This window comes from Syzygium oleosum, unplaced genomic scaffold (assembly GCF_021117445.2).
Source record: "Syzygium oleosum isolate NSW1041296 unplaced genomic scaffold, Sole_v2.1 Sole_v2.29, whole genome shotgun sequence".
NCBI classification, from domain to species: Eukaryota; Viridiplantae; Streptophyta; class Magnoliopsida; order Myrtales; family Myrtaceae; genus Syzygium; species Syzygium oleosum.
In genome coordinates this window covers 1,169,829-1,183,232 of record NW_026607513.1, presented here as the reverse complement: position 1 = coordinate 1,183,232, position 13,404 = coordinate 1,169,829, and the positions used below count along the sequence as shown (strand labels likewise).

The 13,404-nt window shown below is 36.5% G+C and overlaps 1 protein-coding gene across 1 annotated transcript; it reads right to left on the bottom strand.

Annotated features, from left to right (window-relative positions):
* Window positions 1-2,816: 2,816 nt before the first annotated feature.
* On the bottom strand, window positions 2,817-6,854 carry LOC115677768 (cysteine-rich receptor-like protein kinase 44). Its single transcript, XM_030600992.2, has 8 exons — window positions 6,384-6,854; window positions 5,363-5,717; window positions 4,714-4,839; window positions 4,230-4,357; window positions 3,931-4,141; window positions 3,557-3,794; window positions 3,259-3,409; window positions 2,817-3,128 (listed from the first exon to the last, which is right to left on the bottom strand). Exons 1-8 carry the CDS (start codon window positions 6,852-6,854, stop codon window positions 2,817-2,819), a joined length of 1,992 nt encoding a protein of 663 aa, XP_030456852.2.
* Between the last annotated feature and the right edge of the window lie 6,550 nt (window positions 6,855-13,404).

Here is a 13,404-nt window from a genome sequence, read left to right as displayed (position 1 = left end):
AAGGAGTTGATTGGAATTGTGTGATAATTAGAAACCATATTTAGGTCGAATATGTGTTTTTTTTTATTAACATTTGTAGTAGGTTGCTTGTCTTGCTTCGAAGTAAGTAAATTCCTCCCTTATCCTAGCAATTTATCATTACTTTGACTATTGGGTGTTTTATTAATAGTTGCACACCGATATGATCACCTCACATGTATTACTTAGATGTCCCGTCTTTTTCGAAAAAGTGATTCGATGGATGGGATTTGATAGGATATCGATGAGATTAATATTTAAATATTTCTTCTTAGAATGTATTGATTTGACCCCATAAGCAGGACCACCACCCCATAGCATGTTGGCAGAACCCCGTATTTCTTCTCGAGAATCTCCTAATCTTCTTTAACCAGAAAGAATTCAGTTCAGATGTAGGGTACATATTCGGAAGTTTTCACAACTCCAACATATATGATGGAATCATCCAAGATTTGACCTTTTCAAACTCTATTTGTAGCTCACTATAGGCTCGGGAAACAAAGAGAAGTGTACGAACGATATATGTAGCAACAACAAGAAGGAAAAGGATTGAATAGAGGAACTCCCAAACATTTGGCGATCTCAAATGGGTCGATATTAATGGTGACTCGTTATTTCGATGAATCATTTCTTTGGACAGAAGAAGATTATGTAAACACTTACTCAAAATCTCACTTATAAGATTTCATTGTGGAAGACATGATTTTTCTGAAGAATTTACCACGATATATCTAGGCCATGCATAATATCACAAAAAATGGATACAAATTTTTTACTGCTACTTAGTATCAGCAATAGGTCCGAAAAAGCATATAAGAATATCCAATTTAGATATTTTTACCCTGTCGAGGTAAAGAACCATGACATATATGTTTGGAATATATTCCATTTTGAGAGAGTTGACAAAGCACTATCTCGTTGAAAGGTTCTATACATCTATCCTTTCTCAACCCATTTCTTTAGACAAAGACTTTGTTTTTTCCTCTTTTCGGAGTCTTTGTCTAAAGAAATCTCAAATCAAACCATTTGTACTTACTTCAACAAAGGAAGTATGAGCCTCTTTGATAGAAGAACTTTTTTTTATCTTGGTCCCAATTCAAAATTAAACAAGTCTGAACTAATTGAATACCTGTATCAGAAATTCCCCAAATTCGTTTGTCATTTCTGTAAACAATATAATTGACCACTCAAAGTTGCATATTATCCCTTTGTTGAACATATCTTAGGGGAAGAGTGTTGCTAAATTTATACTGTCCAACATTTCATATGTCATTACTGGTCGACCTAAAACAAAATACTTTTTCCTAGTAGGTGTGATCCATTGGACATAGATCCAGTTTTTCAATTTTTTGGATTCTTGAATTTGTTTTTCTAGTTCCTTAGGGGTATCAAGATGCCACTGTGTCGGGATATCTTATTTGTCTCTCCAGGAAACTGGATATCTCTAGAAAAGATTTTCAGTTCAATCCTTTTTTTTTTCTCTCTACTTGGACTAATCCGCCCACTCAGCTTCTTGTATATAAAGCGATTCGTGTATCTACTTCAATCAGACTATTGTTCCATACCATTATCGAAGAAGATTCAGGTAACATATGCACTTCCTCGGGAATGAAAATAAAAATAGTTTAAAATCAATCAAAGCTGCCTTCCAAACATTTTTTTAATAAAAGAAACAATGTTCCGAAAGAGCGTTAGAGTAATCTAATGTAATCAAGTTCTCGAATCCATTTAATCTCTAGTTTGTAGAAGTAAAATAAATCTTCTAATACTTTACTTCGAATTGACCAACCAAAAATATATTAGAAGAGACTCCTGAATGAAAATGATTTGTATGTTAAGAATTTAAACTAAGTTGCAAATTAGTATATGCTTGGAATAGCCCGAGCTAGGTTTAAACTAAGCAATCCATGAGCCAACCCTTGGGTAGTTCAGTGGAGGGAATGTGCAACACTAATAAATTATCAACTAGTACTAGAATAACTTACCAAAGCGTTAAAGTTACGAACACAAATTTACCTATCCGAATTTAAGTGGAACACCAATTTATCTTCGATAAGATTTCCAACTAATTTTATGTTACCAACTCTTATGTGAAATACTCACCTATGTTTATTTGGTCAAACACTAAATTACCAAAATTTTCTAATAATTTACCAATTTCGTACAAACTTTGAAATTACAAACTAATTTTAGATGACCTACTCTTATTTGAACTACTTAACGACAATGGTTAGATCGCTTAAATAACGAAATATTCTTAATTAACTTACCAACTTTTATTGAATTATATGTAATTACCAACTTTATTTGACTCATTTACGACCTTTTTCTTGACATGTTGATAATAGCTACTTCTCATTGTTTATAGTAACTTCATACATGCAAAAGTAAGTTTAAACATTTCAGTAGCTAGTAATTTTTTCTAATTAGTCAAAAAAGTTTAATGTGGAAAAGTACAAGTTTTAATATGGATAGTAATTATTCATGTGAATCAGTAAGTTTTCTCATAAGAAACTAACTATTGATATATCTAAATTCAACAAACATACGTGATTAATAACAATTCTATAATGCAAAGTAACTTTAATATGCAATTGAAGTAACTTTTTCAGAGTAAATACAGTCTATAGTCAGTGATATAAGCAACATACTTCACCCATTTTTAAGACCACTGCGCCACATAATCATCCCAAATTCCAAAATCCGTACTGTACGTTGAATCGACCCATTCAACATATGAAAATATGCAATATCAAATGATGTAGTGATTTAACGCAAATTTAGAGTCGAATTTGTGATCATCGAGGATACAACTCGGTGATGGAAGCTTCATTCACTGATTCTTGGATTAGTCTGTTTCCGGATCGCAACACTGCATCAGATTCAGGAATATTGTGCAACGTGAATGCTGGTCGTGATGGTACTGGCAAGGTGGTGGAGTAACTATTGAGCATCAAAACCACCGCACCCATGGTTGGCCTATCAGCCTCAATTTCTTGAACACACAACAATCCAACATGAATGCACGTCAACAATTTGGTCCTCGAACCACTGGTCAAACTTGGATCTATGAGATTTGAGGGTGTCCCTTCCGCCCAACTCCTCCATGCCTGCAATGGATCATAAACGCAAACTCAGTATGGTAAGGACAGTTGTTCGACTCATTCACGTTCGGGTCCACAGCACTCTTTTCTGACGATTCTCTAGAGGAAGGAGAGTGTATTAGGGATATTTTCTTACATAGCTAAGAAAGTGTTCCATGGTATCCCCATTGCAAAAGTGGCTACATCTTTGACCACTAATAATCTCCAGTAGCAACACCCCAAAACTAAAGACATCTGACTTGACTGAGAACAATCCATGCATTGCGTACTCTGGAGCCATGTACCCACTGCATCACAGGAAGAATGAGCACTTTCAACACAATTCCATTTATTATGCCGTGCCTTTATATCTGCTAGCTATTCAGATTATATGAAGAAGAGCATGGGAAATATAACCGGATTTATCATAAGATACTCTATTGTCTATTACTTACAAAGTGCCAACAACCCTGTTTGTGGCATCTCGAGTTTGATCCATCATAAATAGCCTTGCCGTACCAAAATCTGAAATTTTAGGGGTCATATCTACGTCAAGCAAAATATTTCCCGCTTTAAGATCCCGATGAACGATTCGAAGTCGAGAATCCTCATGAAGATAAAGAAGCCCACGAGCAATGCCTCCTATTATCTTTTGACGCGTTTCCCAATCCAGCTGCCTACGCCTAACAGGATCTGCATAGCATATTGACAAAAGGTTATGGTGGATGTGACTAACGCAAGGTGACTTTCTATATGCAGATTGGCAAGTACATGCACTTCAATTATTCTTCAATCGGATGATGCTGGAACAAAAATGGCATGATCATACCATATAAAGAGCGATCCAGGCTTGAGTTTGGTACGAATTCATATATAAGAAGCCTTTCTTTCCCCTCCAGGCAAAAACCTAAGAGCCTAACCAAATTCCGGTGTTGAAGCCTTGCAACCAAGAGGACCTCATTCTTAAATTCTTGATCACCTTGTCCAATGGCTGTAGACGGCCTTTTTACTGCTATAACTTTTCCATCGGTCAAAGTTCCCTGAAAAAGAATGCGAAAAGCAGCCATAGACATGTGAATGTTTCAAATTCTCTCGTTATTTTATGAATGAACAATTTGCAGAGATTACCTTGTAAACTGTGCCAAATCCACCTTGTCCCAACTTATTTGCGTCAGAGAAGTCATTTGTTGCCGCTCTGATGGTACTCAAGTCGTACTGCAGGGATTCTGCAGTTCTGATTTCATCTACAGGTAAAGCTACAAAGTGGAATATCCGAAGTTGCTTATCTTCTGATTCCACATTATCAGTACGCTGATTAACAGTTAATAGTAAATCATTTTTATTTCACAGGTAATCCATTCAAAGAAAAATTTGTCCTCTGGGTGATGGTAGCAAATAAAAGGTTTTTCAGAGCAATCAGGGAACTTTGATGTCTATAGCCCACACTAAATCTGTCCTCGCTTAGTCAGAAATCACCGATCTCTGAATTTCTGAAAAGTTACTAGCTTTTGCACATCAAGGCTGAACTTATTGGCTGCTAATCTGTTTCAGATAGGTTGTATTCACCCAGTATTTTATGAAAATCAGTCACGCGAAAGTAATCAGAACTTACTTTCAAAATTTTTCTTCAATCTTCTTGACCTCAAACAGATGCATAATATTCCAGCACTTAAAAGAGATAATCCAACAGCTGGGATTGCGATAATGAGAGTAGTACGACTTGAGTTAGTATCCTTTTCTGAAAAAGAAGAGCTCTTATGTCAGACAAGAAACTCACAGAAGACAGTGTTTAGACCCAATTAACAAAAATAGTTTTTAGAAGGGGTTGCACATTTAAAGCAATCCTTGGTGTTATTCTATCAGTTTCTTGATGAAATTACTTGAGACGGTGATATTTAAATCGAAAAAAAGAAAGACTCATGATGCCATAAAAAATCTCATTAATTTCTCATCTTCTGGTTATTTCATGCTTATACCTCATCCAAGAGGAAACATAAGTGTCTCAGGAAGTTATTACACTCAGAATCAAAAGTTGAATTACATCATGCTTTAAAATCAACTTAATGCAACCATACTCAAAAAAGGAGGAGCAGGGCAAGGAGGGGAAGGAGAATTGCAACCCCTAGGCTCTTGTTTGTGGTAGGAGCTCGTTGAAGTTAAAAGCATGCTTGCTCACATTTATTATCATGTTTGTCCTACAGACAATTGAAAACACAGATAGAATGCTCTGGCATAGGTAACTGTACATTAAAAAGAAATACCTTTAGTGGATGGGTTATGAGTTGGAGGAGGCGGAGGAGAAACTGGTGGTGCCAATGGTGGTGACGGTGGCGGATCATAAGCCGATGGATCAAAAAAGAGGTTTACGTCAAACCTGACATTGCAACTGGGACGATAAACCCTCCCTCCTATTTTCTGATTACAACACGAAAGAACTTCTGTAATATCATTCTGCAAACAATCTCTGCATTGTAGCAGTGACAAGTCTGGAGTGCACTGCGCAAGGCCAAACAGAGTTGTCGAGTTTGGAGCCGTCGCGTTTTTGACAGCAAATTTCCTCGTCGAATTGCCACTAGCAGCTTGGTCTCTCAAACCATCCATCAGATTTGTCAAAACCTAGAAAATAGAACCAAAACTATAAGCTACTGTCAGGAGAGAAAACAAGAATTGGTACATTGGCACGACCCAAACCATAAAACCATACCCAAAATCAAATGCGCCTGTGAGCTCATACTACCCTGAAAAGCTATGTGCCAATCCCAATGGCTTACAGGAATCTTAAAGTTCAAGAATTCAAGACGGAAGGAAAGAAAACACATTCTTTGAGAACAAGTCGCAGAGACAATTAAAAAAGGAACAAGAAAACCATAAAATAATTAGCACCATGATATAACCATGTGCTCTATAGGAAACTGTCTAGCACTTCAAAATGGGCTAGTGGTTGGTCCACTCTCGACGAGTCAAGACGACAAGAAAAGCATTACAAAGTGCATCTAGACCCGGATGAATTAGACTCGTATAGCGACCTGATCGAACTGATCCACATTGTTGGGCACATTGTCAAGCGGAGATGAGGATTTTCATGGTTACTATGTCGAAAACTTCGGAAAGTTTCGATGAAGTAAACAAAGTCAACACGTCATGAAGCATACCCTCTGCTTTCATGGAAACAAATGAAATGCAAAGTAATGTTTGAATCAGGAACAACAACTGATTCATGTAAATATTTAAATGAAAGATGCCAATCATAAGCATGTAAAAAAGAACTTTCCGTTTTCGAACCTGACTGAACTGAACGACATTGCTGGTGACATTGTTGGCGTACCGATTCCAGAAGCGAGGCCGCTCCTCCATGACCCCAAAAATGGATTGATTCGAGTACCGAAGCATGCAATATTCGTACACGAGGTACGCCTCCTTCTGCACCGGGCACTGGAGGGCGATCTGGGCGGCGGAGTCGGTCAGGCAGCTCAGGCAATCGGCGGCCCCGATGTCGCCTCGGCAGAGAGCGATGGCGTTGACGGCATCGGGGCTCTGGCCGGCAGAGAGGTTGTAGAAGCCGTTACCGACAGAGGCTTTTGCAGCGGAGACGACAGAGGCGAGGAGGGTGTTGCGGTTGGCCTCGTAGGTGCTGTTGGCGGTGAAGTTGCCGGTAATCCCGCAGAAGTTGAACAGAGGGTCGGGGCCATGAACGGAGGTGGCGAGAGCGAGGAGTTGGAGGAGAAGGAAGACGAAATGCGGGGGAGAGATCATCGAAAGCTTTCTGAGTTTCAGTTCCGTCACACAGAGACAAAGGATTTGGGGCGCGCGAAGGCACACCAATTACGAGAAAATACTAGGTACTCGGACCTCTGCAAGTGGGAGCACGTGGACTTCACTCGATAACGATCGAGAGAGAGAGAGCGCAAATCGACAACCAGTCAACTTTGGCCTTTTATTACATAATTAATACGACGAAAAATCTTAAACGGATATATTTTGAATTAAATTTATTTTGAATTAATTTTTTGATCATGGTACATTTATGAAATATTTATCCCAAATTAATTTTTTACCCATCAAACCCGAGAAAAGTGGCAAATGTTAATTATGTCTTGGGTTTGTGATCGTGAACAAGACCCGACTCAAGATAAATCATTATTTTTTGTGTACACCCAAATATGTGCCATGGAAATTCAGATTTCGTTTTCTGGTGTTAGAGTCCAAGTTCGACAAGGATTTCAAGCAAAACAGGAAGAAGGAAATTTACGGAAATTAACTTTCTTGAGCTCCGTTCAATGCATGGAAAATGTGACATTTCAGGAAAATATTTTTTAAAAAGTCATTTTTCAGGAGAATGAAAATATTTTCTAGTATTCAGTTGAGGTCTGAAAATGAACTGAAAAATATTTTCTTCCGTTTTGTATCCAATTTGATTTTCTAGGGAAAATTATTAAAGAATTCAAAACTTTAAATTATTTTTTTAATTATTTTTCTTCGTTTCTTTTTCTTTTTTTTTCTTCTTCCTTGGCCAGTCACTGGCCATGGCAACCGCCGGCAATCGGCCACAGGCAAAGTTTGCTAGAAATCGGCAAAGCTTTGGCGACCTCGGGCAAGACTCGAGCTCACCGGCCTTGGGTGAACTCGAGCTCGCCGGCCTATGGCGAGGCTCGAGCTCGCCTATGACCGGCCGAGGAAGAAGCAAAAAAACAGAAAGAAAGAAAAGGAAAAAAAATAAAAACAAAAAATAATTAAAAACTCGATTTTTTAAAAATAAAAAATAAAAACAAATATAAAAGGAAAATGTGTTATTTGAAAGAAAATAAGGTGAAAGAAAAAATTAAAAAATGTTTTCTGCTTTCTGAAAAGTGAAAAACGTTTTTCTCACTTTTGAAAGTATTTTTTTCATTGATAGTTTATTTTCTGTGAAACGAAATTTCAAAAAATCTGAAAAATATTTTCTTGAAAGTTGTTTCAATGAAACGAACGGAGTGTTAACGTGCTCTGGAGTTGCACTCAAGAATTGAAAGTCCTACTTTGACTTCGTCGTCGGTACGGCGGTTTCTTATTTTACGAATTGGAGTCATCTCCTCGGGCAGTGTTACACAATATCTATTGGTTGAGACGGGACTCGGCAAGGAGTTAGAACGAGAGAGCTAGAGAGCGAGAGCGCAAATCGACAAACAGTCAACTTTGTTCTTTTACTATAGGTAAAGAGTCCAATATCTAAGTCCCAATATTTCTTGGTTCATTAAAATTTAATATACATTTCTATTATAGTTTTTTTTTCCGCTTGTTCAGCACGTTACCATTCTTGTGAGATGTTATCGAACTCCTTAGTTATGATAATATTTAATTCCCGGTATAAGGTAATCGAACTCCTTCTCTAAGATATTACCAATATATGAATAATTCTTAAGTTTTTTTTATTACCAAATTAAAGCAACCCAAAAAAGTACAAGGCCGAAATGTAGAAAATGCCAATGATTAACAAACTTAGTCTCTCAGTGCTTATAGCACTTCACGCGAGAATGGTTATTCATTCGAAAAAAAAAAATCAAAGAGTAATACCATAGTTAGCATTTGAAAATAAGCAAAAAAAAGAAAAAGAAATATCATCATAGAATTGATTAAAATTACATTCCAAATTAGTATTTTCACCATCAAAACACTCTATCCAAAAACTTGAGAGACTACGTATATATAAGAAGCTAGGAGCAACAAGTGAAATTTGACAAATAGGGCCGCACACACAAAATAAATGGAATAAAATGTGGCTCTAATATTATGTTAGAAGATCCAACCTAATAACAGGTGAAGGGAGAACATTTGTATATAAATAGTATATAAACCTTATAGACAAATGATGCGAGATACTTTAAAACAAATACCTTCCAAACGATCCTTCAAAAATATGAGTCACGTGGCAGTCGGATAAATAGAAATCCAATAGTCTATTGAGATAAGTTGCGAGTGATAGTACCCTACGAAGTTACTATGTATGCTTGACAACACATATTTTCAATAGCTTATTCAAAAGAAAGAATCAATCTTCAACCACCCACTCCCTCGTTTCTCTTCTTCCTTGGCAAGTTGCGAGGAATTGAATACCACGATTGCAAGAGAACTGTAACTGTTTGCTTAGAAAATAGCAGTAGTCTCCAAATTTCATGACCAAAGACTTCGAGTTTCTCACCGGGCACGACCTTGACTCATGAAACACTTCTTTATAAAACAAAAGGAACGACCCAAGAACAGCTCATCGGCCACAGAGAGAGAGAGAGAGAGAGAGAGAGAGAGAGAGAGTAATAAATAAATTATGTGTGCAGAAGAGCAATGAAAATAAAGAAGTAAATATAAATGGAAAGATGCAAGTGTATGAATTAAGAAAGACCTTTCGACCCTTTACACATGGGGCCTGCAACTAAATGCACGACAGTCGATGTAAGTAAAAATAATATAAGGTGGATGCATAGGAGTGGTGAAGAGGGAAGAGATTAAAATAACCTTTGATTCCTTGGCTTTCGCACGTGAGTGAGAAAGGCCAGTCTTGGCCACTAGACATTTTTATGTACAAATGTCGATAATCTCATCCATTGGTAGAAAGCAATTGCATTTATCTAATTCAACAAACAAGCCTTATTCTTGAAGTAACTCTTAGTTTAATTCTTTTATTCGCGTCTATTTAATTTTTCTATTTGATTTAGTGATTAGACAGTGTTTCGGACAGTTTCTGTGCATCTCAAGTAGTTCACCTATCCCGAGCAATCTTAAAGCTACAATCCTTTACATCAACTTAGCGCGTACAAAAGAGAAATTTTCCAGCCGTCATATTTTCAACCAATGTTCATTTTTTTTATTGTAAGTATGGTATGTTATTTTGAAATGATATCAGCGCTTTCATGTGAATAAAATTATGTTTTAGGGTACATATTTACTGCTATTGACTTTTACGTAAAGTACATAATTGATAAACAACTAGTTACATATTGAAAAATAGTTCATCAACAATCATCTGAGCATTAGTATTAATAAGCCCTTTTCCTTTGCGTTAATCCATCTAAGTAGAACTTGAACTAAAAGTGTCATGCGATTATTTTCATGTATTTATTATTCCAAGAATATCTTTTATGTACGGATTCACATCTACATTTCATCCATATTCAATGTATTATTAGGCAAATCAATGCGAATAATGGACTTTTGAAAAAAAAAACTATCATCATAGAATTGAATAAAAGCACATTTTAAATCAGTATTTTTCACCGGTATTAAGTCCAATCCAAAAACTTGAGAGACCACGTTATATAAAGAGCTAGACAAGTGAAATACTTTAACACCCTTCTCATGTGCAATCCAGAATAGGAAAAATACGTGAAATTTGATTAGGGTCAACTATACTTCTGATTTGGGTCTCACCCTCACATTAATGGACTTCTAATAAACTTTTGTCGCATGAAAAAAAAAATAAACAAATAAACTTTTGTCACATGAAATTTAGCAGACGTAAGTAAATTTTCAACTAAAGATTAGGAGAATTATTAACCTGTTCGCACTTTTCCTTTCTTTCGATCTTCTAGGGGGGAGCATATTCAGGCAACCCGATTCGGAGCCCTGGATGCCTTTGATGTAGATTTATTACCTAAACAAAGGATCAATAAATCCGGAGAATTTGTACGTAATTTGCACTGATATCACGTGTTTTTTCAAAATTATTGTTATTTAAAGAATGTATCTGTTGCTATTGTTGGAGGCCCTTCGTCGGAATAAAAGGTGGTAAATTGGTAAAACGTCCAAAATATGTTACTCCAAAATATTAGAACATACAAATTCAGGCTCTTTTCGTTAGTCTTTACCTATTTAAGGGAATGTGGAGTTGTATTAAACAAGGACAAGTCAATACTATACCCTTCAATATACGAATCATGTTGCAAATTGTACTGCAAATCAGTACTACAATAGCATAGGAACATAACACAGGTTGAAGTCTCTCATTAGTAATCATCGTCGAGTATGGTTATTGCATAATCTATAAATTATGTGATAAGCTCTTTTCTTTTACGTTAATTCATAGTAACCTAAGTTGTATCGATTCACGTACTTAACATTATTCATACAACCCAATTAATAAGCGCTATTCCTTTGCGTTAATCTGTCTAAGTAGAACTTGAACTAAAAATATCATGTGATTCTTTTCATGTATTTATTATTCCAGGGATATATATTTTTGGTACAGTTTCACCTCCACATTCATCCACATTCAATGTATCATTAGGCTATTCAATGCGAATAATGGACTTTTTCATGAAGTATTTACGGTACCCTACATTATTTTACCACAGGTGCAAGGCCCTTTTACCACCTCAATGTGTTAAATAATGTCTCGAATTTGAGCTTGTGAACAAAACCCGACTCAAGATAAATTATTATTATTTGTGGATGCCCAAATATGTGCCATGGAAATTCAGATATCTTTTTTTTGGTGTTAAAGTCCAAGTTGGACGAGGATATCAAGCAAAACAGGATAAAGAAAATACCCGGAAATTACCTTTCCTAGTGTGCATTGCTGTTGCACTCAAGAATTGAAAGTTCAACTTTGACTTTGTCTTGGGTACGGCAATTTACTATTTTACAAATTGGAGTCAGACTCCTCCGGCGGTGCTATACCATATGTACTTGTTTAAGGGCTTGTTTCGGAGTGGGGAGCTTTGTGTTTTGCAAGTGACACCATGAAGTTCGGGCACATAGAGCTTTACATTAATTATTCAAGTGTCGAGCCGATTAAATCTTGTGATAAGATTTGTTAGTTTTTCTGTGAGATTTGAAGATTATTTAGTGAGACATTATGAGGCTAAACACTGTATGAGGTTAATGCATGTAATTGGAGCTTTGAAAATAATATGAATGTTTGAATTACTCTAGTATGATTATAATATCCGTTGTATTATTTGATCTATAGTGATATTCTTTAGTACTCCCACCGTGGATGTGGGTCATCTCGATCGAACCATGTAAATCCGGTGTTCGATATGTTTCCGTATTTTGTCTATTTTATTATTTGTTTTCGCAACATGAAGAATTGTATTTTGGGTACTATGGATGTGCATGACAAGCTGTAAGCAGCGATGTATTGTTGATCATGCTTTAAAAGGACATATTTGATAGCACAGGTTGAAATATGCCCGAAAAAAAGTGTATTGGAAAGTGGACATGATTTTAGGGGAGAAAGTCCTAAAATTGGTACTGAATATTAGTTCGAAAAATCAAATCTGTCAAAACAAGCTGCACGAACCAAATTTGCACAAGGACCAGAGCACATTAACAATAGAACACGGTATGTTTTTGCAATTTTATCCTAATTTTGAATATATATATATTTGAAGGTGGGACATTATATTATGTGTCGGATATTGCTAGGCAACTATTTCTAGTAGTTAAAATTGATTTATGTTTATTCGGTTCATTTGGGTCCATCGCTAGTGTAACATATAATTAGGATGTAGATTTATTCTATCTTATAAAGATGGATAGTTCATATAATTGAGATATCGAATGGGGAGGTCAAAGATGTCGATGCAAATAATTGAATTCAAATGAGAAATGCATGGAACTTTGCCCAGAAAGTGACAGCACTGGAATTTCTTGAACAAAGACTCGTTAAATTAAGCTCTACCAATCACGACTTTGACCCACAATCTTTTGTTTCTTCTCCTCCTTCGTCCTCTTCGGCTTCTACTTTCTCTCGTCCCATTGTGAGATTTTGTTTTCTCTTGGTTGTCATCATCATCCTTCGAGGCATGTCATGCAGGCGTCGTCCCCACAATTTGGTGTCTTCTTTGTGATCATTCACCGGTTGAGCTTCTAGCAAATACTGTTTTGGGTCAAGTGCATTTGAAGTTCTAAAACTTGTTAATAAAGTGCAATTGAGTCCTAAAACTTGCAAAAAGCGCAATCAAGTCCTAAAATTTGTCAAATTGATTCAAGCGAGTCCATTCGTTAACTCCGTCCAATTTGGCTAACGAAAAATGCTGATGTGATTTTTTTTTATTATGTTTTCTATCATATGTAGTGATGACGTGGCTAAAATAACGTCATTTTGATCTAAATATGATTTTTATTAAAAAAATTATTTAAATTAAATTTGAAAATCAAACTAAATATTATAAAAAAAAAGGGGGACAAACCAAGCGGGGAGGGCTGCAAGCCCTTGCCGCCGCTGCCCCACCATCGCCGGGAAGGGCCGGTGGGGGTCGCTAGGCCCCGGCCAGTCGAGGGCTTGTAACCCTCACCACTGGTTTGTTGCTACTCTATTATTTTTTTTGAA

Bases quoted from the DNA above. Each gene is read 5' to 3' on its own strand.
- LOC115677768 (XM_030600992.2), bottom strand. From the start codon at position 6,854: ATGATCTCTCCCCCGCATTTCGTCTTCCTTCTCCTCCAACTCCTCGCT. The intron at 4,840-5,362 runs GTATTTCTTTTT...CTTCTTTTTCAG, and splicing joins TCATAACCCATCCACTAAAG to AAAAGGATACTAACTCAAGT. The intron at 4,358-4,713 runs GTAAGTTCTGAT...TCCACTTTGTAG, and splicing joins ATTGAAGAAAAATTTTGAAA to CTTTACCTGTAGATGAAATC.